The 27,801-nt window shown below is 58.1% G+C and overlaps 1 protein-coding gene across 1 annotated transcript in view; it reads left to right on the forward strand.

Annotated features, from left to right (window-relative positions):
• Positions 1–27,801, forward strand: part of PLXNA1 (plexin A1) — a gene marked incomplete at its 5' end in the record, with an annotated part of 105,299 nt that overhangs the window by 43,208 nt on the left and 34,290 nt on the right. The window contains 5 exons of the mRNA XM_082321352.1: positions 25–124; positions 9,420–9,534; positions 15,642–15,842; positions 25,171–25,267; positions 25,642–25,832. Of these exons, the coding sequence (XP_082177478.1) occupies positions 25–124; positions 9,420–9,534; positions 15,642–15,842; positions 25,171–25,267; positions 25,642–25,832 (704 nt within the window). The remainder of the gene's footprint in view (positions 1–24; positions 125–9,419; positions 9,535–15,641; positions 15,843–25,170; positions 25,268–25,641; positions 25,833–27,801) is intronic.

The raw sequence follows: 27,801 nt of genomic DNA on the forward strand, positions 1-27,801 counted from the left end.
TTTTTCTGCTTGGGTCTCTCCCAGGGGACAAGCGAGTGGTGAAGCTCTACCTGAAATCTAAGGAGACGGGGAAGAAGTTTGCCTCTGTGGATTTTGTTTTCTACAACTGCAGCGTCCATCAGTCGTAAGTGGCCTGGACTTCGCGAGAGTGCTCTGGGAAGAGATTGGTGGGGCAACGTGAGACTGGGAGAGAGAGATCTCAGCTTTGTGGGTGCTGGTGTTGCAAGAGGAAAGGGCATTTGCAGTGAGAAACCTCCTCCTTTTGCCCTTGTAAACTGGGATGGTGACCAGAGCACCCACAGTTCGTTTTGGGCATGTGGGAATGTGTAGTATCAGGGCAGAACGTCACTTAAAAACAGGGCTTTGGGTTTGGCAAAGCTTTGGAAGAAAAAGCGAGATTACTGCATTGCAGACTGTAGCAATCCATGTGACCGAAAATGCCAAGCATCTTGTTATTCCTGGAAACAGTTAATAGGAGTGACTTGGAGATGCAAAAGGAGAAGCCTGTGTTTTCCTGCAATGGTACCTGCTTCCCAGGCTTGCTGGAGAGCAAGCTGGGAAGTTACCGCAACACGGGTTGGAATATGCTGCATGTCCTGAGGTGTTTACCCAAGAATTTCCTAACTGGAAGTAATTGTGAATTTGCTTTCTTGTCAGACTGCCTTGAAATCTGCTCCACATAGGGGTTTTTAGGCAGTTTGAGATATGCATGTAATGAAATAGAGGAGGTGCGGGTTATTGATGTGCTGTCTAAGCAGGGTGTGTAAAGCCTCTAACAGCGAGCTCCTGATGAGGAGCTGCGGACGGTGAGCTGGAGTGGCGGGGAGATGGCTCTGCTGTGGGAAGGTCGGAGAAGATGCTGGGGTGTGTTTGGGCAAAGAATTTGGAGCTCAAGAATGCGAGCGATTTCATTACCCTGCCAGAAACTTCCCATGGATGGTGGCGCTCCGGCTGATCAGTAATTATAGATAAGCAAATGCAGAGTGATCTCTTTTGGACGGCTGTTTGCGGAGTGTCTAGGCTGGCTCGGGGGGCTCTGCTGCAGATGGCTTCTCCAAAGCCTGTTCGGCAAATGAGCTGGGTTTTCCTCTTTCATCAGGAAAAAGCAGGTGGGATGCGGGCACCCCGGCTGGGTACCTGCAGTGAGCTCCGAGGGGGATGCATCAGAGAGCCCCTGCAAACCTTGTGCACCGCGGGGATTTCTGCCCTGCCTGCTCTTTGCACAGGGAGCGGGTCTCGGCTCCCGGGAGCGGTGTGCCGGCGAGGGAGGAGAGAGTTTGCAAACTTGACTTTCTCCCTCACCTTGACTCCCGAGATGAGCTTTGTCTCCCTTCACATCGTGCGGTTTCAATAACATTAGCTCAGCTTTGGCTCGGGCTGGCTGCATGTCATTATTTTGCAAATCAAAAAGCAGATGTGACTTTTATTTTTCTAAATGAGAGAAAGACGACTTTTAAGTTCAAATGGCATCAGATTCGGTCCAGTTGGGGCTCCGGCATTTTGGTCCAGCGGGAAGAGGTGGTGAGGGAATTGGCATTTTATATTATATGCCTGACACAGGAGGGGAAAAAAAAACCCAACCCCCGCCAAACAAACCTACAACAAAGAGCCCTGACTGATTTATTACTACGTTGATGTTTAATTTTGGATGCATTATTTAAAAAGGCTAATTATGGATGCATTAATATTTATGGGCTCCGGTTGGAGCTGATAGAAAAGTCCATGTTCTAGGCTGGTGAACATTATTATTATTTTCTTTACGTCAAGAATTTTAGGGTTTGGAGGCAGTTTTCACTATGTGACCTGCAGTCGAGTCATAGCCAAAGAGCATGACAATACCTAGGATGATGCAATACTTTTAAATACCATTTGCAGACAGGCGTCTTTAATGGATCTCTTCGGAGTTAATAGCCTCTCAGAACCAGGTTTCATATTTTGTGGAGGAAAATCTATACGTCAGCCTGATAAATTCTGTATTAGGAACAATATGCTTTTCCACGAGGCTAATGTTTTTCCTGTGGAGATCTCTGATCACCGTGCATTACATTTTCTTTTTATATTTGGGCGGCTTTGCTTAGGTTGGGAGCCAGAGGCCTGCGTGTCGAATCATTTCTCAGCTCAGGATGAAACGTTTAGGTGAGATTTTTTTCAGATGGCTACGGAGAGGTTGGAGGATTATAAGGCAGCTCATCGCTCGTGTAAGCTGGGGTAGCTCCAGGGAAGCCAACACAGCTCCACCGTGTACACAGGGGAGAGTCTGACCCTTCTTATTTTCAGCAGATGCCTGGAAAGGCATCAGCAAATCGTGCCGCTAAAGCCCTTTTGCAGGCTGTGGGACTGATGCTGCTGCTGGGTGAGCATCCCGACTCTCTTGTTTCTCACTGCCCTGCAAAACTCTTCTTCTTCTTCAAGCTGCGCCAGGAGAAGTTTAGGTTGGATATTAGGAAAAACTTCTTCACCGAAAGGGCTGTCAGGCCCTGGCCCAGGCTGCCCAGGGAAGTGGTTGAGTCTCCATCCCTGGGGGTATTTAAAAGACAGGTAGACGTGGTGCTCGAGGACATGGTTTAGTGGTGGGCTTGGCAGTGTTAGGTTAACGGTTGGACTCGATGATCTTAAGGGTCTTTTCCAACCTTAACGATTCTGTGATTCTATGATTCTTGTGGGTTTTCAAGTACTGCTGGAACCAGGCTGGTCCAGGGAGGAGTTGCAAAAGGGAAGATATGTTAACCCCTTCTCCTGCAGGGAAGGAGGTTTACAGAGGAGGTTGTGCTGCCCGTATGTTTGGCTTGTGACGGTCAAGGCCAAGGGGTTGCCTTCCAGGTAGAGCCCTGTTGCTGTCCCATCGGTTATTGCAGGGCTTTATGGTGTCACCTGGTGTGACGGGACTGTCCCCATCGCAGACCAGCATCGCTGGCTCCTGGGGTGCTTCTCCGTGCAGGGTCCCTGGGACCCCTGGTCTGGGACTCGCACCCTTCCTTGTTCCAGCAGGGTCACTGGCAAGCTTCTGGGGGTCCCAGCTTGGTGTACCCGCACCCTGGCAGCCTCGGGGCTTCTGTGGGGCTCAGGCAGGTGTTTCCAGGCAATGGCATCCTTTGGGCATCTTGCTCGTGAAGGTTTGTGCATTTGATGCAGGGGATGTTTCTGGCTGAGCTGTGAGAGATGCGTTGAATGGGGGAGTGGAAACCTGGAGGTCAGTGCAGAAAAGTGAGTCCCTTGCAAAGGGGGATGTGGGTGGCTGAGGGTCGCTGCAGGCCCATGGAGGGGGAACAGGGCTGCCTATGCAGGCTCAGCTCCTGGGGACAGGCTGTGGCTCCTGCGATGGAGGACGGGATGGAAAACCCCATGGCAGGGACCGGGGTGGGTTCCCTTGAGGGTTTCCTATGGGACATCGATCAAGCGCAGGCATTTAAAGACCGCTCGGCGCCTTTGATCGTCTAATGAATCAGCCCGTGTCCAGCGCGTGCGCGGGCAGATGTTGAGGTCGTCTTTGTCAGCATTAAACTCCCTCTTCAAAGCATTCATGGGGAAATGAGTCCCCTTTCAAGATAAAGACGTAACACCAGGCTCCCTGCCTGCCTCCAGCAGAGCCCGAGCTTGCTGGCGAGGTGGGTGAGCGGGGAATCTGCCCGGAAAGCCAGCAAGGAATTCCAGGGAGTACCAAGATGTATTTCTTTCCAGTATATCCATGTTTGCTCTCTGGGTTTCTCCTCTGGAAAATGGTCTGTAATTCCTGTTGTGGTTTGGCTTTTTGGAGAGGGGGAAAATCACAGGTCAGCAGGTCTGACGCCGAGAGGGGATCCGAGCAGCCTGTAAACCTGTGCCGGTGCCTGCCTGCGCTGTGTCTCCTCCGGGAGGTGGTCAGGATGGTACCAGCCTCGTGGCTGTGCCTCGCTGCGGTGACGGTTGTGACACCCAGGTCCCATCAGTGGCGGGGTGTTGAATTTCTCTGAGGCTGGAGCAAGGGGCAGACATGGCAAGTGGTTCTAGCTCCTCCCGGCCAGAGAGATGTGGCTCTGCTGTTGCCCTGCCCCACAGGTCAGGCTTTCCCTATGAGCCTCCATTAAGTAAATGGGATTTTAATGCACGGCCCCAGGGGCTGGGAGCAGGGCTGGGCTGCTCTGGTGGCCAAGGAGGCACCCGGTGGCGCCCGTGGGATGATGCCAGCCCTCGTGCCGCTGGGCTCCTCGCTGCAGCCCTTCTGGCTGGCCGTGTCCCGGGCTGCCCGCACGCAGCACGGCTGTTTCTCCGCTGGCCCAGTGCTGCTTGTTTCCAGATGCTTACAGCTGCTTTCTTTTCGAAGACATGGACAGATGGCTGCAAGCAGTAGAGTGAGTGTATCTGAGTTAGCACGGCTGAGCTGCGAGGCGGTAACAGATCCCTGCGTACTCCTGGGCTGGGGCAGGTGGAAAATCCTGTAGGATTGCCCCAGAGACTGCTCGGGATAACCTGGTTTATGTCATGTTTGTTGTGAAGGAGGAGGCTGGTGCAGCAGGGTGTTGTGTTTCAGTGAGGGGAGGTGGCTGAAGGTGTTTCAAGTGAATTACATGTTTCTGGCCATCTTAAAAATGAGGGCCTGATTCTGCATCCTCCAGCCAGTGTGATGGGGGATGCCCTGGACCACCATGCAGCGGGTCTGCGTGCCCAACCCCTACCCTGAGAGTAAGGCCCTTGGCAAAACCCCGCAGGGACGGAAGAACACTGGACTGGAAGGGCAGAAACAGATTGAGATGGGCAGGGATGGAGGGAGGCGAGAGCTGATCTCCCACCCCGCAGCTCTCCCGGCTTTGGGTCTGGGCACCAGTTGGGAAGGGCAGGGCTGCTCCTAGGTCTGTGTAGGGGCCGGGGGGCGCTGACTGCTGCTCTTCAGGATTTCCCCCCCTGCTCCCTGGGGCAGAGAGATGGATATAAAGCCCAAAGCACAGCAGTTCAGCCCCTCACCCCTGACAGCTGCTGCTCCAGATGCGGGCTACGCTGGAGCTGCGTATTCGCTAAGGATGCATCCTCCTTGCCAAGAGGAGGTCTGAGGAGCAGTCGGGGGGCTCGCAGGCAGGCTGTGCTGTGCGTGTGCAGATGCTGTTTCCATCAGCACTGTGTTTATAATTTCTCTTCTCAGTGGACCTCCAGTGCTCTGCTCTTGGTGCTGTTGAACTTGCCCTCGTCCCTGTCCTTCGCTCCATGTCCTTCCTCCAGGAGCGTGCTGCTTCATGGAAATAGCCTCAGTGTGCGCGTGTGTGTGCAATGCTCGCACCCCCTGTCCCTCTCGTGTTTGCTGCTCGGGCTTATGGACGCTGGTTTTGTTTTCTGCCTTCCCCACTCGGTGCGCTGAAGAGCTCTGAACTCCTTCGGGATGGAGATCAGAGAAGGGAGCGGGCTCGTCCCCTGTGCACAGCAAGCCTGGGGCTGGGAGCGCGGGAAGGAGAGTGAGCGAGGAGCCCGGATCCGGTGCCGCTGGCTTCCCATGCTTCCCATCAGCTGCAGCATTGCTTCGGATCAGGCGTGGAGACAGCTGCGACCTCGCCGTGGCGGCAGGAGGTGCCTTCTGCAGAGCTGCCCGTGCACCCAGCGAGGAGCCGGTGCCCGAAGCCACCCCTGGGGCTGAGCTCGTCCTGCAGCAATGCTCATGATCCTGCACCCACCCTGGAGATGCGCCCAGCTCTGAGATGCTCCTTTGCTCTCCTGCCGCCCTCTCTGCACCGCTGCTTTTCTGCAGCCATGTCAGGTGTTTCCCTAGCATGGCCTCAGCAAGTTTAGGATCGGTTTGGAAAGTGGAGGAGAGGAACGTCGGGAGGTCTTGACCCGGCTGTGTAGTGAGTTGGGGGCAAGCGTGGAGGCTGTAGGGAGGCTCTGGCTTTGCCCCTGGCTTACTCAGAGGTGGGCAGAGCTGCCCTGCTGCCTGCAGGGCTGCCTGCTCTTTCTGGAGGAGGCTGCAGGCAGGCAGTGAGCCTGGACTTGTTTCTGGATGGGGCACTTTTTGCACAGAGTGATCCTGAAATGCAGATCTGAGGTTGGTGCCGCTCCTCTTGCACGAGGACGTTGGGAGGGAAGGGGGCACCGCTGGCAGGTCTGACCCCCTTCCCCCTGCCCAGCCTGGGCTTCTCCGCCTGGCCCCTGGCAGGGCTCTGGAGGAGGCAGATGGGGACCAAGCTGTGGGTCCGTGTCTGCGCTGCACCCCCAGCCTCGGTTTTCTGCCTGGCTGGGCTTCTCGCACTCCCGGCACGCCTCGGGGAGGGGGGGGAGACTTCAACACATGAAGGAGAGCCTCCCTTTAATTATCAGGAGTGATGAAAGCCTCTTAGGCAAGAAGTGATGAGGGAAGAGTGCCTGACCGTGGGAAGGAGAGAGACGGCACAGATGGCATCATGCTGCCAAGCAACCTGCTCCTGCGCTGGGAACAGACAGCAGCGACACACGGACACACCGGAGATACGGCCCCGGCCATGCCGCCCAGCCTGACCTGCAGCCGGGGAGCCCTGCCTCGGCTCCTGCCCTGGGTTTTGGGCAGCCTTGCAGGGAGTTGGGGCAGTCAAATGGACATGCCGAGGCCGGCAGGACCGAGGCAGGCTGGAAATGGGGTGTCACCGTGTTACTGGCACCCGGGCACTGACTTGCTTGCCACTTGACAGAGTCTTTGGCCAGCCGCGGGGTGCTGACCCAGCCGGGCTCTAAACGCAGCAGAGATGCTGTGGAGCGAGACACGTGGCGGTGAGTGCTCTTACAGCAGCGTTTGATGTCCTTATGGCAGATGGAGAACCTCGGCAGAAGGGAGAGTGTGAAATACATCTCTGAGGATGGGGCTTCAGAAATGGCTCGGTTGAGTTAGAAGCAGCCAGGAGGGCTGAAGTAGGAGGAGGGGGAACCACACACCTCGGGGTGTACGTGGAGGATAACGGGAGATGCTTTAGGTTCTTTGGCAAGCGGAGACCGGCTGGGATCTGCAGTAGTTAAATGGCAAACGAGACCCTTAGGTGAGGAGGGTCCTGAAATAGCCAAGATTTGGCTGAAGAACTGCAGAGCGGAGCTGCAGCTCCGGGGGCCGGGGTGCCCGGGGCAGGGCTGTGCCGGGTGCTTCTCCCGACTGCTTTCAGGTGGTGCAGAGGGAACTGGGGAGTCTTTTTGCAGACCCTGAAAGACCTGATGGCTGGAAAAATCTCTCCTTTGTGGAGGGCCGATTTCATGGGAGGGTTGGTGGTTATGCCCCAGCGCCTGGCTTGCAACTGCTTGGACCAGGCTCCTCTCTTAAATGACCTCTCTGTGGTTGTTCTACTTCCATGAGGATTAACCTCTGCTTTCCCTGCCCCGCTGCCTCCACATCTCGGATTTGCCTGCCCACCGGTCGCTGCTTGAGCCCTTATCGGGAGGGCAGGAGCGGTCCTTTCGCTTTGTTTGTGTCCCCCCCCACCCTCTGCACCTCCCTCCATCAAAGCAACCAGAGATGGGAGGCTACGGCTCTGCTTTTAAGTTGAATCTCTGCAGCTGAAATAAAATTGCATATATTTGCATAAGGAGCATCTCAATTAGCATATTTGTGGGTAAAGCTAAAAGGGCTGTTCATTTGGAAGTGAAAATGTGAGCGAAACATGGAAATGACTTCCAGCCCCCTTTGCAAGCAGCTTAATTAAATATTTCCTTAGAGTGTGCGCATGGATTTGGGAAGCTCTTGCTGTATATGTAATGATGTGTGAAACCCCAGGGCGGTGGCCCTGCGAAGCCTTAGGTGTGCGTTTGCACCCTGTGCTGCCTGCACCCTGCGCTGCCTGCACCCTGCGCTGCCTGCACCCTGCGCTGCCTGCACGCTGCGCTGCCCGCCGTCACGGCTCCCTCGTGCGCCGTCCCCACACCTCCAGTGACAGGTCTGCTGGAGGGCGAGGGATCCGGTGTGCCAGGCCCTGCCACCCGAGCATCCCTCTCTCCGGGAAGGTTTTCTTTCTGCCGCGTCGCACGGTGATGCTGTGTTTTCCCCATCGTTTCCCGGGGAGTAGAGGCAGAGAGGTAGCATGAGATTTAGGAGCGGGATCGGGCTGGGCAGGGCTGCCTGCCTCCTGCCAGAGCTGTGTTCAGGAGAAGATCCTGCCTTTGTTTAAATATAATTGCTTTGGGCCTGATCCTGTTCGTGCTCGGATCAGTGAGAGCAGGTATGAGCCTTCTAGGGAGAAAAATGGTGCTGCTGCTTTCTTTTTTTCTCTTTCTCTCTCTTTTCTTTTTTTTTTTTTTTTTCCAAAAAAGAAAATAACAGGCTGATTCTTTTTCTTGCCTTGGAGCTTATCCTTCAGCAACTCCCCTGCCTCCTCCTCGGGAGGGCAGCTTGGGCTGCACGGGACATGCCTGGTGCAGACCTGCCTGGTGGAGTCTTGCTGCATTAATGCAGGACCTCGCTGCTGCCCCGGGACAGCGTGGCCGGGGGGGCACAGCCCCTTCCATACCCAGAGGGTGAGGGCGCTGAAAGCTGCTCTCTGCCCCGGGGGCTCTGCGGGATCCCCTGCGCTTGCAAACAGGGATGCCTCATGGTGCTGGGAGGGTGTGCTTTTGGCGGGGGCTAGCAAGGGGACAGGCTGTTTTGGTGCTGCTTGTGTGGATGGTTGCACAAGGAGGGGACTCTCTATGTCCCCTCCTACGTAGGCAACGGGCAGCAGGTCCCTGGGACTTATTTCTTTGGAAAGAGGGGTGCAGAGCAGAGCACGGGGCTCCTGGCACCCCCGGGTGCCCCCAGCATCCCCCAGGAGGGGTGAGGAGAGGGGGACACGCACGATCCCACCGCACAAAGAGCCCGGAGAGGAGGCTGGGGAGAGAGACGGAAACGTCGCGGGCCGGAGGGAGGGGGTGGAAGCGTGCACGCACACGCACGCGCGGCCGCGGAGGGCTGAGGATGAGGGGGCCGAGGGAGGGGGTCACACACAACCTATTGTGAGCGGCTGAAAGGCACTACAGTCCCGAAATGTTAATCTGACCCAACCTTTTGCCAGTTATAATTTTCCTCTCAATGAGCATGCATTAATCTGGCCCTTTCTCCCCTGTTTCCCTGCGGTGCAGAGCTCTTGTTCTGCCTCCTCTTGCTAAAATCGCCTTTCAGGGAACCCAAATAAAGCTCCCAAAGTCTGGAGCTCGGCCCCACCCCAGGAGCGGGGCAGGCCGGGTCGGCTTGCCGAGCGGAGGGGGGAGCGTGGCTGGCCTGGCTGGGGCACACACCCTGCGGTGCCAGGAAGGCCGTTTCCCCTCGCCCTGCCGTGGGCAAAGCCCGGGGGTCCAGGGTGTGCAGGCATCTCCCCTCCCAACCTGCCGGCCCACAGCCCTCACCCCACACATGAGGGGTCAGTGATACAGGATCACCTATGGATGCTGTCCCACAGAAGCATCCCGAGAAGTGCCCCGGCGGACCCTGCCTCGCCATTGCCCTAACGCTGCCCACTTCTCTCTCTCCACAGCTGCCTGTCCTGCGTGAACGGCTCCTTCCCCTGCCACTGGTGCAAGTACCGCCACATCTGCACCCACAACGCCGCCGACTGCTCCTTCCTGGAGGGACGTGTCAAGCTCTCCGAGGTAGGCAACGCAAGCGGGCTCCCCTCTCCTGTCTCGGTCCTGTCACGACCCCCCTACCCTACACGGAAGGGTTTAGAAGAGGGCAAACTGCTTTGGAAACATTTCCTACCACCTTGCCCCGGGTGCTGGGGCTGCCTGGGAAGCAGCGAGGGAGGAGCGGGAAGCGCTGCCGGGACGGCGTGCCGGGGCGGAGAGGCTGTGGTGGCTGAGGAGTGCCGCTGTGGAGAGGCTGCTTGGGAAGCCGGGCACAGCCGAGAGCACTTTAGGCTGAATGAAAGAAAAAACAAAGGCAGAGACGCTAAAGCATTTTGCTTTGATGTTTTTGAAGGGAGCAAGCTTGAACTGTCATTGCAGAACAACTTGTTTCCAGAGAGGGGAAGGTTGAAATCCGTAAAACAAACCGTTTCGCTGCACCTCACACCTTCTTCGTCTCAAAGGCTTTGCTAAGAAACATGTTCTTTTGCGGGGGTTCATCCTGCACAGCAGCCGTGCCGCCCACGGGGGAAACCTGTCACTGGCAGGGCGCTCGCAGGAGGTCCTGGCGTCCCCAGCCTGTGGTGGCATCGCTGGCGGTTTGGGTTGGGTCTGGAGGTCTGGCCAGCGACTGCTGGCTCTACAGTAAGTGCTGATTCGGGTCCAGAAGGGAGAGTTTTGGGGAGGAGAGTTTCTCCCCTGTCCCTGTCCTGGAAGGGGGCTCTGGTTGAACTTACCTGGGTTTCCAGTTGCCTGTGCAAGGGCCCAGGGGGAAGGGTCCTGCTGCCTGATGGTTGCTGCTTGGAGCAAAGCCACATGCTGTCCTGACGGGAATGGCTCAAATGGATGTTGTCCTGGAGAAAGCGTTTGCCCAGATCATCTCGGATAAAGTTTGGTGTCTGAGCTCCAGCAGAGCTCAGGTCCCATCAGCCTTCTAGGCCAGGACTGGTCCCCAGGAGCAGAGGTGAACAAGAAAGGCTTGTCTCCACTTGACAAACCATGTGTGAAGGCAAGCAGCTGAGATGTCCCTCAAGGTCTTTGCCATCCTGGCCGGCACCGAGAGGAAGCCTGCGTCTGCATCGCCCTGCTCGGGAGGAGCCGTGAATCTCCATCCCCTGTAATTTGTGTCTTCTGATGTCTGCCCTCATCCTGGTGAGGACCTGTGGGCTCTTGGGTGTCCTTCTAGCTCAGGGCGGTTGTCCTCCCTGTGTCCCCCTGCTTCCGTGCTGGGCTGGGGGCATGCGTGGAGTCAGATGGATCCATCTGCGTGCAAGACGCCCCAGTTAATTTTTTCCTCTTCCTCCCCTCTGCCTCTGTCATCACTTGAGGAGCTATAGCCCTCCAGAAGAGGACAGGAGAGCTGGACCATTACTCAACCATTGCCCAGCCATCAGCAGCACCATCACTCTTCTGCTGGGGATGAGATGGATGGAGGAGCACCTTCCCGCGTACTGGGGCTGAGCTCTGCATGGCTTCCCTGCTCCTTTGGGGTGGGTTGACCTTGGCTGGACACTGGGTGCCCACCGAGCTGCTCTGTAGAGTTTTCCTGTGGAAAACCGGAGGGAGCGCCTGGTTCTGCTGCCTCTCCCGGGGGAGCTGCTGTGTCTGCGGGGGAACATTTGGGCTTTGCAACCTGCAAAGAGAGCTGCTTGGGTCTCATACTTGGGTGCAGTTTGGAGCCTCCATTGACTTTGGGAGCAGATGGATTTGCAGAAGATGGCGGTGTCCCTGCACAGGGCTGTGCTGGGCTCTCGTCATGATCCTTATTCTGGGCGTGCAGCTGAGCAAAGCTGCCTCTCAGCCAAGTGCATCGGGAGAGCTGGAAAAGCCCAACCATCGCTCCCACACGTGGGCAGGCGGGGTTGGCGCTTGCCATTTCTGCACAGCAACAGGCGAGCGCCAAGAACGAGACTCCGCTTGTCAAACAGCCCCTCCTGCCCCCGCGCCGCCGGCGAGCGTGCAGCTGCCTGGGCTGTGCCGCGGCCCCGCCGCCAGCGCTCCGTGCCTCTCGGATGGCACGGTGGTGGCTTTCCACTGCCCCTTCCACCGAACGGCCAAACCTGGGGCTCTGGTACCATCCCTCACCTCCCTGGAGGTATCATCCAAGTGCAAGGGCATTGCACCGTGCTCATGGCTACTCGAGCGTGTGATGCGTGGGCCAGAAGAAGCCCAGCCCAGCGGCCCCACACGAGGGGGTATTCAGTAATGTGAAAAGATGAGAAAAAGCTGTTTTCTCCCAGCTTGTGCCCTGAAGAAATCGGGCGAGGGACTGGCCTGTCCCAGGCATCCCAGAAGCCTGCTCTTGAGGTCGCGCTTCCAGCCAGCCCTGGCGTTGCTTCTGCAAATGCAACATGTGGTGTCCAGACCACTGGAGCCTGGTGGCTCTCGTCTGCCCGTTCCCCTCGCCGAGGGCGCGGTGGAGGCTGCTGGGCTTTCCGCCTTCCCTGCCAGGTGAACCCAAAAGCATCTGGCTGTACCCCTCCGGGGTGTTGTCTCTGGGACGCGTGCAGCTCTCCCACGGACCAGCTGCTTGGGAACTCGTGTCACTCCTGAGCGCGGGCAGGCTGCTCCCTGGCAGACCTTTTTGGCCGCGCTGGGACCTGGAGCGATGCCTGGCTTGAGGTTTGGAGCGCCTGGCTCAGCCTGTTTGCACGTTGGTGTGGCCTCGGCAGTTCGTGGTGGGGATGGCGAGACACCCTCAGACCAGCCACTGCTGTGGGCTGCGTGTCCGGGCTGGGATGAGACATCCCGTCCCCATCCCCGGCCGGTCCCGGTCCCCAGCAGGGCAGTGCGGCGAGTGAGGGGGACTCGGTGCCAGCCCATGGCACCGCTGGACAAGTTCATGGTGGACGTCCAGCCCCATCCCCTCTGTGGGAGGATGTCTAACTGGGAGGGTTATTTTAAGCAGGATTTGGTCTGTCTGTGTTTGTTGGAGTGTGGTGGGCACTGGTCAGGAGAGGCAGGGATGGGGGTTAACAGCAGCGCTTAACTCCATCTCTGACGGTTCCCACGGGTGGTTCACCACGGTTTCCTGGGTGGGAAAGCAGCTGTTTTGTAGGAAAACGCAAAGGGCGACCCATGGCACTCTGTCTGGGGTGTGTGGGGGGCAGGAACGGGGCGTGGGTAGGAGCCACCACTCATGTACATGTGCCTGGGAATGGCAGCAGCAGGAAGGATGTCCCTGCCCGCCGGCTGCGGTGGCTTTGAACCCTGGGCTCCAGAGATCGCCCTCCTCTGTGGCTTGCCCCGGGGTTCAAGGGTGGAGAAGGGGTGAGGAAGCAGCCCAGGCTGCTGTTTGCTTGTCCCTGCTCGCGGTGCTCAGCAGTGGCCACAGGGTGATGAGTGATGGGTGCTGGATTCTCCCATCCCAAAAAGCTGCTCTCCTGCGCCAGCCCCTGCTGATGCAGAGCTGCTGTGGAGGGTGAAAGGGTGCTGGCCTGCGGGGACCAAGTACGTTGATTCAGTCTAAGCAGGTTCAGCTTGTGTTTGTTCATTCCTCCACCAGTGGGAATGGCTGAGGACTTTGTGAGAGCCCCCCAAAAGCCAGGGTCAAGCCCCAGCCCCAGGCTGCCTTCATCCCCATCTCTGCTGATGGCCCAGCCTTGCAGCTGGAGCTGGGAGCTGGCAGAGAAACCCAAACCACAGCATTTGCAGGGTGACTCTAAAGCTCTTACCTCTCTGAGCAAACCTGGACACCCTTGTCATGTTCTCATCCAGCTAGAAAATCGGTTTTGACGGAGAAAATCCTGGTTGTGCAATGTTTGGGAGTGTGTGTGTCAGGGTCTTGCTTTTCTGCTTGTCCCATCCCTTTGTAGCTCCATGCTCCTGGGAGCCGGGGCTCTGCCGGGCGGGGGGGCTGGTTTTGGCAGGACGGGGAGCTCCGTGGGCTGCGCAGAGCGTTCCCAAGCGATGTAATTGCCGGGCAGTGCCGGAGTGAGTGGTTGGAATTGCTTGTAGGGGAAATGAGCTGTCCGGGTGCCCCCACCCCTCCGGGCACCCCGGGTGCCCACCAGCACCAGGTGCTTCCTGTTCGGCGCAGGCTGACATTTTTGCTGGATGAGACACTTCTGCCGGCAGATGCGGAGCATGTGACGTCGCGGGGGGACTCGCCTCAAACCGCGAGTCAGCAAAACGTTGCCGCCTGCCTGCCGGCCTGCCTGCTGGCCGGCCTGCCTGCCTGCCTGCCTGCCTGCGCAGGGAGAGGGACGCACGTGCCTGCCGTGCTCCCCGGGCACCGGTCTTGTGAGCATCCCTGGTGAGCCCAGTTGGGGTGACATGGACTTACCCACAGCCCCGGCTGGGCTGGCAGCAATAATTAAGGAAAAATGAGGAGGTAAAAGTGTTGGAGAGAGAGTGAGCTGGGAGCTAATCCTCGCCGAGCGTGTGCATGCCCTGCGGGGAAGGCGTGTGCCACCCGCGGGGTCCCCCTGCAATGCGGAGGGGGATCAAGCGGACGAGGACATCTCCATCCATCAGCACTTCTGAGCCGGTCCTGAGCCAGTGGGAAGCAACCGCCTGGCAGCGGTGGGGACCGCTCCTTATAAATGGCAGCGAGCACGTGGGGTCTCCCCGCTGTGAGCCCTGAGCTGATTCTCAAAGGGGAGGCAACTTCAGCCCCGCTTTGCAGCGGGGAGCAGCCGTGATATGGAGCAGGGAGGTGGCAGAGCAGTGCCAAGGATCCCCAGACTGTCCCAGCCCTGTCACCATCTCCGGGTTGGGGCTGGCACCGCTGTTCCTCACTGCTTTCCTTTTGTTTAGCATGTTTTGCAACTAAATAGTTTCTTCCCTTAAAAATTGTGCTTTTGGTGAATACAGGCTTGTGAACAACAGGAAACTTAGAGTAAAACAAGCTGGGTTTTTCAGTATTTGCTAAATGAAACAATTTACTGTTCATTTCTTTGCATTGTTTGAAAGTGAGATTAATCCTACCGGCTGAGATAAAGGCCGGTGCTGCGCAGGGTCCGGCCCCGCTCACTGCTGGGGGAGAGCTGCCCCCGCAGCCGCGCCGCGGCCGTCAGCAGCCTTGTGCGAGCGGGAGGGCGGCTGCGTCCACCCCCGGCGCTGCTGTTGCCGTTCCTGTTTTCGGAGCAGCTCGTTTCAGCACACGTTATTCCCCCTTGACGTTATTTCAAGCCGACGCTTCCAGGAGTCGCTGCTGTAGGTGCGAGACCTCCGCCAGGCTCGGCAAGGCTGGCGTGGGATTGCATCAGGCTGTTGTTGCCGAAGTGGCACCCGCCAGGGCCACGGAGCTATTTTGCTGCCTGAGCTCATTTATTTTTGCTCCATCCCGCTCCCCTGTGCTTTGCACGCAAGGCTTACTGGCTCCCCCGGAGCAGCTGGGAGCCTGTGGCTATTAAAAGTCAAGTGCTTTGCTCTTCCAACAGCTCCTTCCCCGGGGAGCGTGGGGGGCTGCAGGGTGGTGCCGAGCCCCTTGCCCTTGCCTTCCTCCCCAGCCTGGACTCACCAGCATCTCCTGGTTGAAGGTGCTGTCTTCTGGGCAGCCTGCACCCAGGCTGGTTGGAGTGATTCTCCTTCAAGCTGGCCACAGATAGAAGCAACAGCAGCAGCAAAATTCGCTGCAGAGCAGGTTCTCTGCAACACTGCAGAAGCATGTTGCAGTGTTAAAGGGGGAAAAGGCTTTTCTGTCCACTTGGGAAGGAAGGGGGATGGAGGCTGTAAAGGAAACAGGAGAGCTGAGAGGGTAGCCTGACAATGCACAGCCCAGTGGGTGTTAGCTCTGAAACCTACTGACTGCAGTGATGGTGTTAAAGCCCATCTCGTTACCAGTCGTTTCATCCAAACGTGCTGCTGTCGAGGTGCCAGGTTGAAGGTCCCATAGCTGAATCCTCTCCCCGCCTCCCGCCTGGATCAACCCGAGCTGTGGAAAACTTCCCACTGCCCTGCCACCAGATTCCTATGTGCTCTCCTTTTCTGTCTTCAGGGCTTTGGCCCGAGCAGCCATGAGATGCTGGTTTGGGCTTGGCTGCACATAAGGATTTACTCAAGCATGTGCTCAAGGTGGTATTTTCACAGCACGCTGCCCAGCCTGCCAGCCAAGGGTGGGGGTCCCAGGGGTGCTGGGGAAGGCTGTGTCGTGTTCCCCTCTCATCGTCTGCCTCTTGTTCGCCTTGCAGGACTGCCCCCAGATCCTGCCCTCCACCCAGATCTACATCCCCGTGGGCGTAGTGAAACCCATCACCCTGACGGCCAAGAACCTGCCCCAGCCGCAGTCCGGCCAGCGCAACTACGAGTGCATCTTCCACATCCCTGGCAGCACCACCCGTGTCACCGCCCTGCGCTTCAACAGCACCAGCATCCAGTGCCAGAACACCTCGGTGAGTGCACGGCTCGCCTCCGCGTGTGCTTCGTTTGTGGGCCCCTCGTTCCTGCCCTGCCCCGGGACCTTCCCGGCTCTTTGCACAGCCGGGTTTGCTCTCCTGTGGGCAGGTAACGGGGGTTTCTGGTGCTTGGGGGGTGTGGGGTGGGCTGCCCGACGCTTCCCCCAGGTGCACGGGGAGGCTGCTGCCTGCAGTCGTTCTGGATAGGATCAACGCCAGAGCCGCCCCGGGGGAGCCGCCAGGCTTTAGGAGCACTTCCAAGGAAATTGGCTTTGGAAAGCTGAAGAAAGTTGCCTGGGCCAGAGCCAGCTGGCCCGGACATGCCAGAGCCTTGCCTCCCTCTCCCCTCTGCCTGCTCTTGCTTCCCCCTGACACCAAGCCATCCCACTTTACAGGCAGGATTGAGCTAACACCTTCTCGGTGTCCCGCTGCGCACACTTCTCTGCATGCAGCCGTGCCTGCCAGCCCCACGAGCGCTTCCCCGCCTCCCCTGCAGCCCTTGTCCGTCCCTGGCTCCGACCGGCAGCTGCCTGCCCTCCATCCCGGCCCTGCTGCTGCATTGCTCCCTGCCTCTCTGTCCTTGCTCCCTGCAGCTCTGTCACTTAAGCTCTCTCCTGCAGGCAGCTCTGCCTGCTCTGCCCTCTCCGGTTGCCTTATCCCTAAGCGAGAGGGTGTTTTGCGGCCCCTCGGTGAGCTGTGTGCGTGCCCCTTGCTGCGCAGCAATCCTGTGCAGGGAGCACCAAGCCCATGAGCAAACCCACCCAGTGTGTTAATCGGCCCCCTGGGAGCCGGCGTTGCTCAGCTCCTTGGCTGCCCGCTGGGCTCTGCACCGACCTGCCCTCATCTGCATGGAGCCAGCTCCTCCCTTCTCCCTCCCATTTAATCCTTTTAAAATTTGTTTTCCGTCACTCACACTGTGAAAACTCATTTGCAGCACCGATCCCTGCTCCCTTGTCCTTTGGTGGCACGAGTGACATTTAGAAGCCATTGTAAATGAGCCCTGGCTGCCTCCCTCCTCCTGCGCTCCCGGGGCTGTGGAGCCTTTGGGCAGCAGGAGCATCCCGAGTCGCTGCCTCCTGCCCTGGGCGGCAGTGCCGGGGGGATGCCGTGCTGCCGGGGCTCTTTCTCGGCGACACACAGTTTGCGAGGAGCAGAAATGCTCCCCGTCCTGAGCTGCCAGCTGGAAATGTTGTCAGTGGATCTGTGCTTGGCCTGGAGGTGAATGCAGGCAGCGGCACAAAGTGCAGGCTCCGGGGAGGTGCAGGACCGGAGCGGTGCCTGCAGGGCTCTGCTGTAAGAAGCCGTTAGTGAGGCGGCTTAAGCAAAGGTTTGTCGTCTTGCTGCTGCGTTCGGGGAAGAAAAGAAGCCAGGTGGAACGCTGCCCAGCGGAGCTGGCTTGGCTGCTTGTCCCTGGTGTTGATCATGACCCTCACCAGGGCTTCACCACGTGGAACTGCCCCCGGACCCAGTCTTGCCTGTCGCCTGCACGGCGCCGTGTTAGTGCTTTGAGGGAAACATGATGGGTGTGTGTGCAAAGAGACATCTCCCTGGTGCAGGTCCCTTTGCTGGGTTCTCATTGCTGCTGGTAGCCAAGCTTGGCTGCTCTGTCTCCATCGCAGCCATGTAGGAGGTTTCTTGGGGTGCAGCCAAGCCACCCTCGTCCTGACAGGAGGCTGCTTACACCTGGTACCTGCTTGGTTGTCCGAGGGCTGTTCTGCAATGTGCCCGTGCCTGGCCCCAATGCCGGAGCACCTGCGGCTGGAAACGGGCTGGAGGAACCAACGCCCTGTTGCAAAGGGTGGAAGATATGGGGCCTCTTTGTCCCAAACAGAGAGCCCAGCCTGTGGGAACCCTGGCCGGGTGCAGACATGTGTGAGCACCCGGGAGGCAAAACCGCGTCTGCCTGAGGCATGGGAAGTCTTGTGGGGCCCTGCCCTGGCTCCCGGAGCCCCTTGGCTAGCCCAGCCTCCTGCCAGGTCTCCCCTGCCTGCAGCTGGCGGAGCCGGCAGCTCCCTCTTGCCCAATTCTCTAGCGTGCGGTTTGGCTTAGTTCATTCAAAAACAGTTTGGGACGGTGTGTGCTCAGGATGCTCCCTACAGAGAAGCGGCACGGCTGCACGGTGCCGGCAGCGGTATGCGGGGTGTCGGGGGAGAGGAGCCTGCGCCAGAGCAGAGCCTTTCCCCGACGGAGGTGGGGCTCAGGACAGGGGGTCTGAATCATTTGGACTCATTTCTCCCCAGTAAGTGCCAACTTGCAGGGCAGGAGAGAGAGGCAGAAGCAAAAACCATGGCCTGTGTTTCCCAAGGGGTGCCGTGGTTGCCAGCACCGGTGTCACGAGCTGCACGGCCTCTGCAGCTCTTCTCCAAAGGGATGGGACAGCTTGAGGTGTGCCTGCCCACCGTACGGTCCCCCCCAGAGCTGAGGTGACCGACACCTTCTCCTGGGCTGACATTGGTGGACGTTTGACCTAAAAAATTGCCAGGGATGCCTGGAAAGCAAAGCAAATTGACTGGAGAGCACAGAGACCGGGAGGTGTTGGGGGCTGCGTGGGCACGGGAGCGGGCGGGAGACTTGGCTTTCAGGAGCAGGGTGGCTTCATTTCACAGAAGGAAGAAGAAAGTTCTGGCTTGAAAGAAGCTGTCTTGCTTTCAGGGTCTGCTCACCTGCTTTCATGTTTGAGAGCATTTAGCCGGGCTGCTTTATGGTGTGGGGGATTCAGATTCCTGCTCCTGTGATGTGTCTCCTCCCCATCTTTTTTGCAGTCCGTCTGGCTGGTGGAGAGCCCTTCAGGCTCCCGCACAGTCACCCACCGGTGACCCGCCGGGTTCTTCCATTGTGATTCATCCGTTTGGTTAGGATTTGGGGTCTTGCCTGGTGTGGAGGACACTGGTGAGTGGAAAAATAAGGAAAGGATGACATCCTCCCAGCCAGCTAGTGAGGAATGGATGTCCTCGCCTAGGGAAGGCATTTAAGCACACTTTGTTTCCAGGAGTTCAATGGGATCTGAACAAGAGGTTAATTACTCTGCGGAATTAGGGATGCTTCCCTGAATAGCGGGTGAATGGAAGGGATAATAAGTCAAGCCTGCTTGAAACCCTTTGTCTTTTGTTTATTTTTAGTGCTTGTCAAACTCCAATGACTTGTTAGCACTTTGAAGAAAAGACATCTTGGTTAAATATTCAGCAGTCCATTCATTAAGGTTTGAGTGTCGACTATAAACATCATTTGAGACACCCAATAGATCTTCAGCAAACTCAGGGAGACCAGGCCTGCTGTTCCCCACGCATCCCAGGGCAAAAAGCAAGCAGAAAAACCCCTTTTCTTCTTTTCTGCCTCCTTACTTTGGTCTCTCTGCTCTTCAAAGGGAAAGCAACCCTAAAGGCTTTCCACATGCATTGTAAAGAAGCAAAAAGGAAAGGCAAGCCTAACTAAGAAAATAAATTCTTTGCCAGTAAAGTAGTTTTTTGTTAATTGGTTACTTTAAATCTTCTGGAGGCAGACATTTCCAGGCTTGCTTCTTGCAGTGGAGGAGCGGAGGATGGAGAAATGGTGACTTGTCTCTTAATGTGTGCGGATAACGCTACTGAGTTTAATTTTCCAGGCATCCCTGCCTTTGCCCATTCTTTCCCATCTGCCATCCCTAAACGGGGCTCATCCTTCCAATTTCTACCAAAAAAAAAAAAAAAAAAAAAGTTGGAAAGTACCACAGTCCTGAATCCACACTACTGCTTGTAACACTGGACTTCATCCGATTTAGTCCTGGCCTTGGCAAAATGACTGCAGGTGTTTCTTGCTGCCAGGGGTTTGGCTTTTTCTCTCCAGAATGTTCCTCTTAAGGCTGAAATAGCCCCAGAGCTGCTCTTTCCCTTTAAATGTAAAAATAGGAAGAACCCCGATCTCCTTTCCACGAGCATTTGAGTTTGTCATCTCAGCTCTTTAAATTAAGCCTCACGCCTCAATTATTTCCCTTTCCTTTTAACCAAAGCCCTGCGTGGCGAGGAGCAGCTGTGTCACCTCCCTGGCGCCCTTCTGGCTCCTTCCTCGCCGATCCCCCTGGCCCGAGCAGCCCACCCTGCCCACCCATTTCGGCTGCAGCTCCGGAGGTTGCTCCCCTCCGGCCAAGCTCGGGTCGGGATGTTCACCCGGGAGCGACTTATTCCGGTGACAAAGTGACGTGGGTGCAGAGCAAGCCGGGCTGGCGGGGTGGACATGCAAGTGGTACCCAGCACGGATGCTGAGGCCGGGGTGCCCAGCCGCAGGCGTGGATGCTGGGAAGGCAGGCAAGACCCTGTAGATTTACATTTTCTGGGTATTTTTTTTTATTGCGGTGGAGCCTGGGTGTTGCTCTGACATATTCCCAGGGTCTCGGGTTCTCACTTACACCCTGCCAAACTTCGGGCAGGAGGAATCCAGGCAAAGAAGCTTGTGTGCGGTGGGGGAGGAAAGGAGGAGATTTATGTGAAAAGAGCAAAAGGAGATCCAGAATCAGAGGCCAAGCGTTACCGTCAAGTTGTGCTGTTGTGTGAATGACGGTATTTTACTAGGCCTAGGGTGTATTTATAGAGGAACATAAATCATACACACATGCCCTGTTCTGAGCGCTGCGCACCTCCAGTATATGTATCTCTAATTAACCAGCCATGGAGAGGGAAACAGGACCGGAGCCCGCAACTCCAGCACCGTTCGCCAACAAAGCCGTGCTCTCCGTCCTAGCGATGCCTACATTTATCTTTCCTGCAGCAGTGTTTAAAGTGAAAAGGGAGTATCAGGAGAGTTTGATAGGATCCAATTAAATTCCAGCAGATAAAATAATGATGAATTGCACTTGAGCCCTGGCGAGACGCGATGTACATTACTGCCGTCCCCGTAGTGCGGGGAAGGAGTTGAGGTCATCAACTACAGAAAAATAGGACACAGCTGCAGCCCAAGCGCTCCTCCAGAAATGCAGCCCAGGGGGATGGTGCATGTGAGAGGGAGGGGGGTTGCAAGGGAAATTTGGTTGTGTGGGTTTGCTCGCAGCGGGCAGAGGAGCAGCCCCTCCGCTGCCTTCCTTGGGGAGCAGGGTCCCTCCCTTCCTTCACCCGCTGGGTTGTGCAGGTTGTGGCTGGAGTGGGATGGATGCCCTGCGGCAAGGGGTGGGATGGCCACGGGGCCACCCTGCCCCTGGGCTGGGAAGGGCTAGTGCCTTTGGCTAGTTGGCACGGTGTTTGCAGGAGCATCCCGAAGCGCATCTCAGTGCGATCCACCCCCAGATTTGGGGTGCCCCCTCGCTGGCTGCGGCTCTGTCCCCTGGGAGCGCGGCTTCCTTGGGGTGCTGTGAATCCCTCACCCCGAGGGGAGCTGGGCGCCTCTCAGGTCCCATCGCTGCCAGCGGGCAGGCGAGCGGTGGGCTTGCTGGAAGCAAATGTGAGACCTTCAGGGGAGGTGGCACCTACAGCCCTTGCAGCGTGCCGGGCCGGCGGGCATCCGCCACAGGGGGATGGGGCGGGTGTGAGAATCGGAGCCGTGAGAGGCACACGAGGTTGTCCGCTGTGGGAAGATGCCTGAGGTCAGTTTTGGGTGAAGAGCCTTGAGAAGCTCTTGGTGAGGAGTCTGCTTGCCTGAACCGCGTCCCTGCAGAAGGAGACCTTGCTGGGAATGCTGTATCCAGGCTGGTGGGGCTGGCGCGTCCTCCGTCGGCACCTTGTAGGCTCTTCCAGAGAGGGACTGAAAGACTGGCTGGGTTAGGTAAGGAGCCAAGAAGCTCACACGTCTCTGTTGCTGACTCACTCAATGACATCTTTTTCTCCCATCCCCTTCTGCGGGCCATGCTGTGCGAGCACGCTTCTCTCCTCTGGGTGCTGGTGGTTTGCTCTAAGGGCTGTGCCTGACATGTTTTGCTCCCAGATCAAACGTCCCTTTCCCATAACTTGTCCTTGCGGCAGTCGCCGTGCCGCACCATCCTTCGGCACAGCCGGGGGGTCCCGGGGGCCTGTGGAGAGCGAAAGGTGGTCTCCTAGCAGGGCTGCCTGGGTAGGCGCATCCCCCGCTCGCACCCACCCTGGCCTCCTCTCCCCTCCCCTCCCGCGGCTCATCCCAGATCGCTGCCAGCCACAGCAATTGATTAACCGGGAAGTTAATAATGGTTAAGTGTTTATTGGATGTTTAGCGCCGTGTTAGCCAGAAGCAGGGAGGAGCCAGCGTGATGGGACCTGCTGGCTGCCCGTGGGCTGTTGTCTGGATCCCGTGGGATGTACAGACTTGTAAGCAACCCCCCGGCCTGATCCGCACCGGTTGTGGGGTTTTCAGGGCTGGAAAGCAGCTGCTGCTTTGCTCAGCTGCTGCGGCCGGGCTACTGCCGCTTCCCCGGCTGTGGCTGTGCCGTGGGTGGAGAGGGCACCTTCCTGCCCACATTACGGCAAGAGCAGCTGCAGGGAGGTCTTTTGAAAATGTCCTTCAAAATAAGAGGTGCTTTGGAAATTAGAGAGGGATCTGATGGATCTCGGCATCCCAGGAGGCTGAGCCCTGAGCCCCTGCAGGCACAGCTCCTGCCCGCATGCAGCTGAGCTGCTGCTCCAGCTCCTGCATCCTACTGGGACCAGTAATGGCATCCAAGCCCCGGGCTCGCTGCCCATCTCTGCAGGGCAGGTGGGACACACAGACGCTGCGGACGCGTTTTTCACTGTTATCCATGTTCCCTTGGTGATCCCACACCGCAAATGCCAGCCAGCACCAAAACTCCTGCTCCTGCCTGCCGTTTCCCTCCGGGCAGCCCTGTGCTCCCGGCTGCCGAGGCAGCGACCCACCATCCACTTCAGCTCCACGCCCTGGCAAATTCAGCATCTTCAGCGTGGTGGTTTGGAGGAGGAGCCCTGTCCTTTCTCGGAGGGACACGGTCTCTTGTGCATGTGCTGTCTCAGGGCTGGTGCATGAAGAGTTAATGGTCTCCCTCCCTCTCCCCCTATTCTTCTTCCTCCAACCCACCTCCCAGAAGAACTAATTTCCAAAAGCAGCCGGGGCAGAGAGATGCAAATAAGTGTTTTGGACAGCTGCAGGCTGGATGCCTTCCCGAGATGCCAGGGCCCTAAATGAGACATGTCAGAGTACAAATTGAAAATGCCAATTTCACTTACGCTGCCACGTGGCTCGTCACAGCTAAATTCTGCTCCGGTGCCGCCGCCGCCCTCCCTCCTGCTGCCAGGGGATGGTCTCTGCTCGCTGCTGTGGGTCTGGCCAGCTCCTCATCGTGGTCCTGTCGGGGATGTCCTTGGGTGGGTGTAGGATAGGGGAAGGTGAACAGATCTGGACTTCCAGCCCGGTTCTGGCTCCATCTTCCCAGGCCTCGTGATAGGGATGTTGCTGAGAGGTCCTGGCTGTAGATGGTGCGTGGTGGTGATGTGGCTGAAGGTCCTCTGAGCAAACACTGTGAGAGGTGCCGTGTCCGAGAGGCTGCACGGTGGGGGGCGACGGGGCTCTTCCTCTAGAGGGGAGATGATGGTGGAGCTGTTGGATGCTCAAGGAAGGGTTGAGTTTGCAGTTGGATGTCTCGTGCCTTACAGCTGCTGTGTACAGTTGATCAGCAGCAGCCTTCTTCCTGGTGGAGGGCTGCGTTTTGGGGTCCTCCGCCTGCGTTTGGGTGGGGTGGCCCCTGGACATAGGACCACTAGCCAAAAGCTGTAGAGGTGTAACCGAGGACCAGGCTTGGCCTTTCATTTGCACCTTGTAGGGTCGAGGGAGGGGTGCATTGCCGTAGCCATGTCTCACATCGGGCGTGTGCCCCATTTTGGTGCCGTGTCTGGTGCTGGACTGTGGCTGGTGATGCTGCCCTGTTGGGAGAGATTCAGCACGGGAGGGACCAGCTTTGATGGTGAGGCAAGAAGGACCCAACATCTCTTGCTTCCTGCAGCCGCCTGGGCACGCTGGCTTCTCTCGTGGGCCATGTCCCTGCCTCCCGCAGAGGGGGTCGAGCAGAGCAGACCCGCCGGAGTGGTCCCTGACCCTGGCAGGGACAAATGTGCTCTGCAGCAGCTGGGGCAGTGCCGGAGGAGATTCTGAGGCCAACTCCTCCAGGTGTGGCACCAGGGCTGCGAGAGTTGATGCTTGGGCTGGCTGGAGGTGGTGGCAGGGCTGTGGCCAGCCCGGGGCCGGGTGAGCTGCTCCGGGCGTGTCTGCCGTTCCCTAACAAACTCCAGCAACCCATGAATCATTCATTTAATCTCTCCTGACACGCCTGTCATTTTCTCGGGCGAGGAGTGGGGAATCTCTTGCTGAAGGAGGTCATTAGCTGTCAGGGATGGTTCCGACTGCCTTCCTGCCTCCGTATCGATTAAACCTCTCCGCCTGCATGCAAGGACTGTGCGGGGAATATTGATGGGGCTGCCGGGGCTGGGGCTTGGGTTTTGAGGCAGGGGAGAGGGGTTTGGGTGGGGAGGAGGCGCTGGCTGCGCTGGAAGGAGCAACGGACGTGGGTACGTCTGGACAGCAGCAGGTGCTGGGGCCTGAATTTGGGGTCCTCTGGAGCTGAGGGGCAGGATCCCTCGGTGTCACCTCCCCGCATGGGAGCTTAGGGGATCGGGGTGGTGATGCTGGTCCCGGAGCGGGGTACAGCCGATGGCCAAGCACAGCGTGGGGCTGGAGTGGGGTGGCTGGGGGTGCGGCAGTGGCATGGGGAGGGGGGGAGGGATGCTCTCCCACGACCTTTCTGAGGGCTGGCATGGCACCAGGCTGGCGCCTGGCTCTGTCCCACCCACGTCCGCAAGGCCATGGCTTCGTGGCATTGCGTTATGGGTGATGGGGCCGGAGGGGACTGCAGGGGACCTCCTCCCACCGGGTGTCGGGGGCGGCTCTACCAAATCCGCTCCTGCCATGTGCCTAGCCTGTCCTCCTTGAGCTTCACTAGTGATGAGCGTGATCCCAGATGTGATCCCAAAGATACGACTGAGCGTCCCTGGAGCGGGGAGGACATGTGGGAGGGCTCGGGTGCCTGGCGGGGAGAGGTACGCATGTGCCGCAGAGACACCATCTGTTTCCTCCTCTCCCAGCAGCAGCAGCTTCAGACCTTTGGGTTAATGGATTTTGGGTCTATTTAGAAACCCTGTATTTTGCTTATTTATTTTTTTTCACCAGTCCAGCCTACTGGTTTGCATGTGCTGTGTCCAGTGCTTTGACCAGTGGCTCTTAGACCTGTCTGTTCCTAGCCAGCGAGTCCGAACCAGGCCCCCATCCCTCTCTTCTGTGTTGATGGGAGATATTCCCATAACGGGGTCATACACCTCTTCGTCCCCCTCACCGGGGCATTTCGCCTCGCCGATTAACGGGCTCTGCCTCCTTCTGTCCCCTCCTGCAGTATTTCTATGAAGGGAACGACATCAGCGACCTGCCGGTCAACTTGTCTGTGGTCTGGAATGGGAACTTCGTCATCGACAACCCCCAGAACATCCAGGGTGAGTGAGGGATGGGACAGGGGTGGGAAAGCAGCCCGGTGCCCCCCACAGCCTCCAGCCCACCCCTCTCCCCTGGCTGCGACCGCAGTTTGCACCAGTGCCTTGGGGGAGGGAGTGATGCTGCTGCTGCATCAATCAAATGGGTTTCTAAGCAAGAGGCTTTTCTCCAAGAAGCTTTGGGAGGGAGCCCAAAGCTCTGCCTTGGCGTTGAGTCCAGGGTGCTGGTGCCTCCTGCCCGTGGGGGTTTGTCCCCCTGGGAGCTGGTGGCATGCATGCAGCAGGAGGGGGCGAGAGTGGGTGCCCTTCTCCCCAAAACCCTGTACTTGTGGGCTGGGGGGGCCATGCTGACCCCCACGCTCCTCCTGCCATTGCAGCCCACCTGTACAAGTGCTCGGCCCTGCGGGAGAGCTGCGGTCTGTGCCTCAAGGCCGACCCGCGCTTCGAGTGCGGCTGGTGCGTGTTGGAGAGACGCTGCTCGCTGCGGCAGCACTGCCTGGCCCACGAGAGCAGCTGGATGCACGCCAGCAGCGGCAACAGCCGCTGCGCCGACCCCAAGATCACCAAGGTACGCGGGGACGGATGGGCGGTGATGTCCCATACCGGGGAACTGGGATGGGAAATGGAAGATGGGGATGGAGATGGGGATGGGGGTCTCCGGTGGCACCTCACGGCAGCCAAATCTACTCGGCGTTTAGGACTGAGCATCTCTAGTCACCAGTTTTCATTTCCAAGTCTAAAATCCTCTCTCCACCACCCCTGTGCACTGGGCTTTCTGGCCCGCCTCCAAGGTTCCCACCGCTCCTCCTGCGCACAGCCGGAGGATCCCGGGAAAGCCACAGCTCCGTGTGGCTCCTCCTCTTGTCATCATGCGTGCCGGTAGTTCGTCATCCCCCTTCCCTGACAGCTTTTATGACCTTCGTTTCATAAGATTGCGTATATTAATGTTCACATGCCTGTTGGGCCAGGCTCCAAGGGCACGAGGAGGGACTGGTGGGTATTTCTGCTGGATACCTTCTGTTTACCCGCGGCTGGCCGGGCCTCACTGGTGTTAATTACCGGAGTCTTAGCGCAGGATCTGATCTGTTTGGGTTTCAGTGTCTTATCTGATGGAAGCTGGAAATGAGAGTTGTGCCTTCCCCAGCGCCGCCTGCCTCTCGCAGGGGTTTGCAGGGTGGCAGCCGCGCAGGGAGAGGGGGGTGCCCCCTTCCCCGGGCACGTCCCTGCCTGCAAAGAGCCCTGCCTGCAAGAAGTACTGCCTGCAGAGAGATGGCTGGGGCTGGCAGAGTGTTGGTGGAAGGGATCCATTCCGTGGGGGAGCAGGGTCGAGCTGTAGGGCATGCTTCCCTATGAGGAGGTCCACTGTTGTGTGGGGGGCTGCAGGGCTCTGCGTCCCCAATGGCTTCCCACCATGCTCAGGTTGAACTTCCCAAAGCTGGGCCCCTGGGGATGGAGGGAGTGGAGACCGTGGTGGCCAGTTCGTGCCCGGAGTGGCCTTGCTGGAGGCTGTGCCCTGTTCTCTTGTCCTTGCGTGGCCAGGGCTGCGGCCATCCACATGCACACCGCTCACAGCAGCTTCCCAGCAGCTGATGGTGTCCAGCCTCGGTAGCAGCTCTCCTGCCCCTGAATTGTTAGGAAATTTTGCAATAATTGCAGGTGCAGCAGAAACGGATCTGTTAGCAGGTGGGCTTGACCTTGGTGCCGCTCTGCCCTGGGAGCTGGTGGTCGGTGTGGACGTGCGTAGCTGTCGGTGTGATGCTCTCCGGCAGCCTGCTCATGCCTGCTGCTTCCCACAGCCCCTGTCCCGCACCCTGGGCAGTGGGCAGGCGTGGAAATGGTCCAGAGAACAGCCTGGTGTGGAGAGGGCACCATGGGGAGGTGGGGGAAAAGAGGAGTCTCCTGCAATGATTTTGGGAGGACCTGGAGCCTCCTTCCAACCTAGCCAGCCAGGTGCAGGCGTCTTCACGGGTGGTGGGGCTCGGCTGGGAGATGACCATGGGTGAAGAATCGCTCGCCCATCGCTTAGTGGTAGGGACAAGCCCCCTCCAAACCTCCACGGGGTCCTGCCTGGTGCTGGCTGTGACCCTCAGAGCGATATTCCTTCCCTTGGGAAAGGAGACCACCTCGGCCTCAGCACCTCCTGGCCCTGCTGTGGCCGCTGGAGCCGGGAGCGAGCCCACTGCCTGCACCCACCGGAGCTGTTTGCTTGTTGATGTGAAAGGACCCTGTGAAACCAATTAACAGAAGAGCGTCAGTGTTTGTTGGGGCCAGGGGTTTGGAGGTGGAGGGGGAAAAGGGGAGGCTTGGGGGCAGCCCCAGCTCTCCTGGCCAGCTCCCTCCTCCCGTGTACCTTGTTGAGCCCTGACCTTCCCGCACTGGGCGGCCAACGATGTCATTTCATTCCCAGGCTCGTTTCTCCCCGAATGCATGGCCCTTGTCAGCTTTGCCGCGGAGGAGGAGGAATCTAACGCGCCAGAGCAGCTTTTAACACTCATTTAGAAACGCCAAACAAACAGCTGCTTCTTGCCAGCCGCCCC

The sequence above is a fragment of the Platalea leucorodia genome (genome assembly GCF_965183815.1).
Source record: "Platalea leucorodia genome assembly, chromosome: 9".
Lineage (NCBI taxonomy): Eukaryota > Metazoa > Chordata > Aves > Pelecaniformes > Threskiornithidae > Platalea > Platalea leucorodia.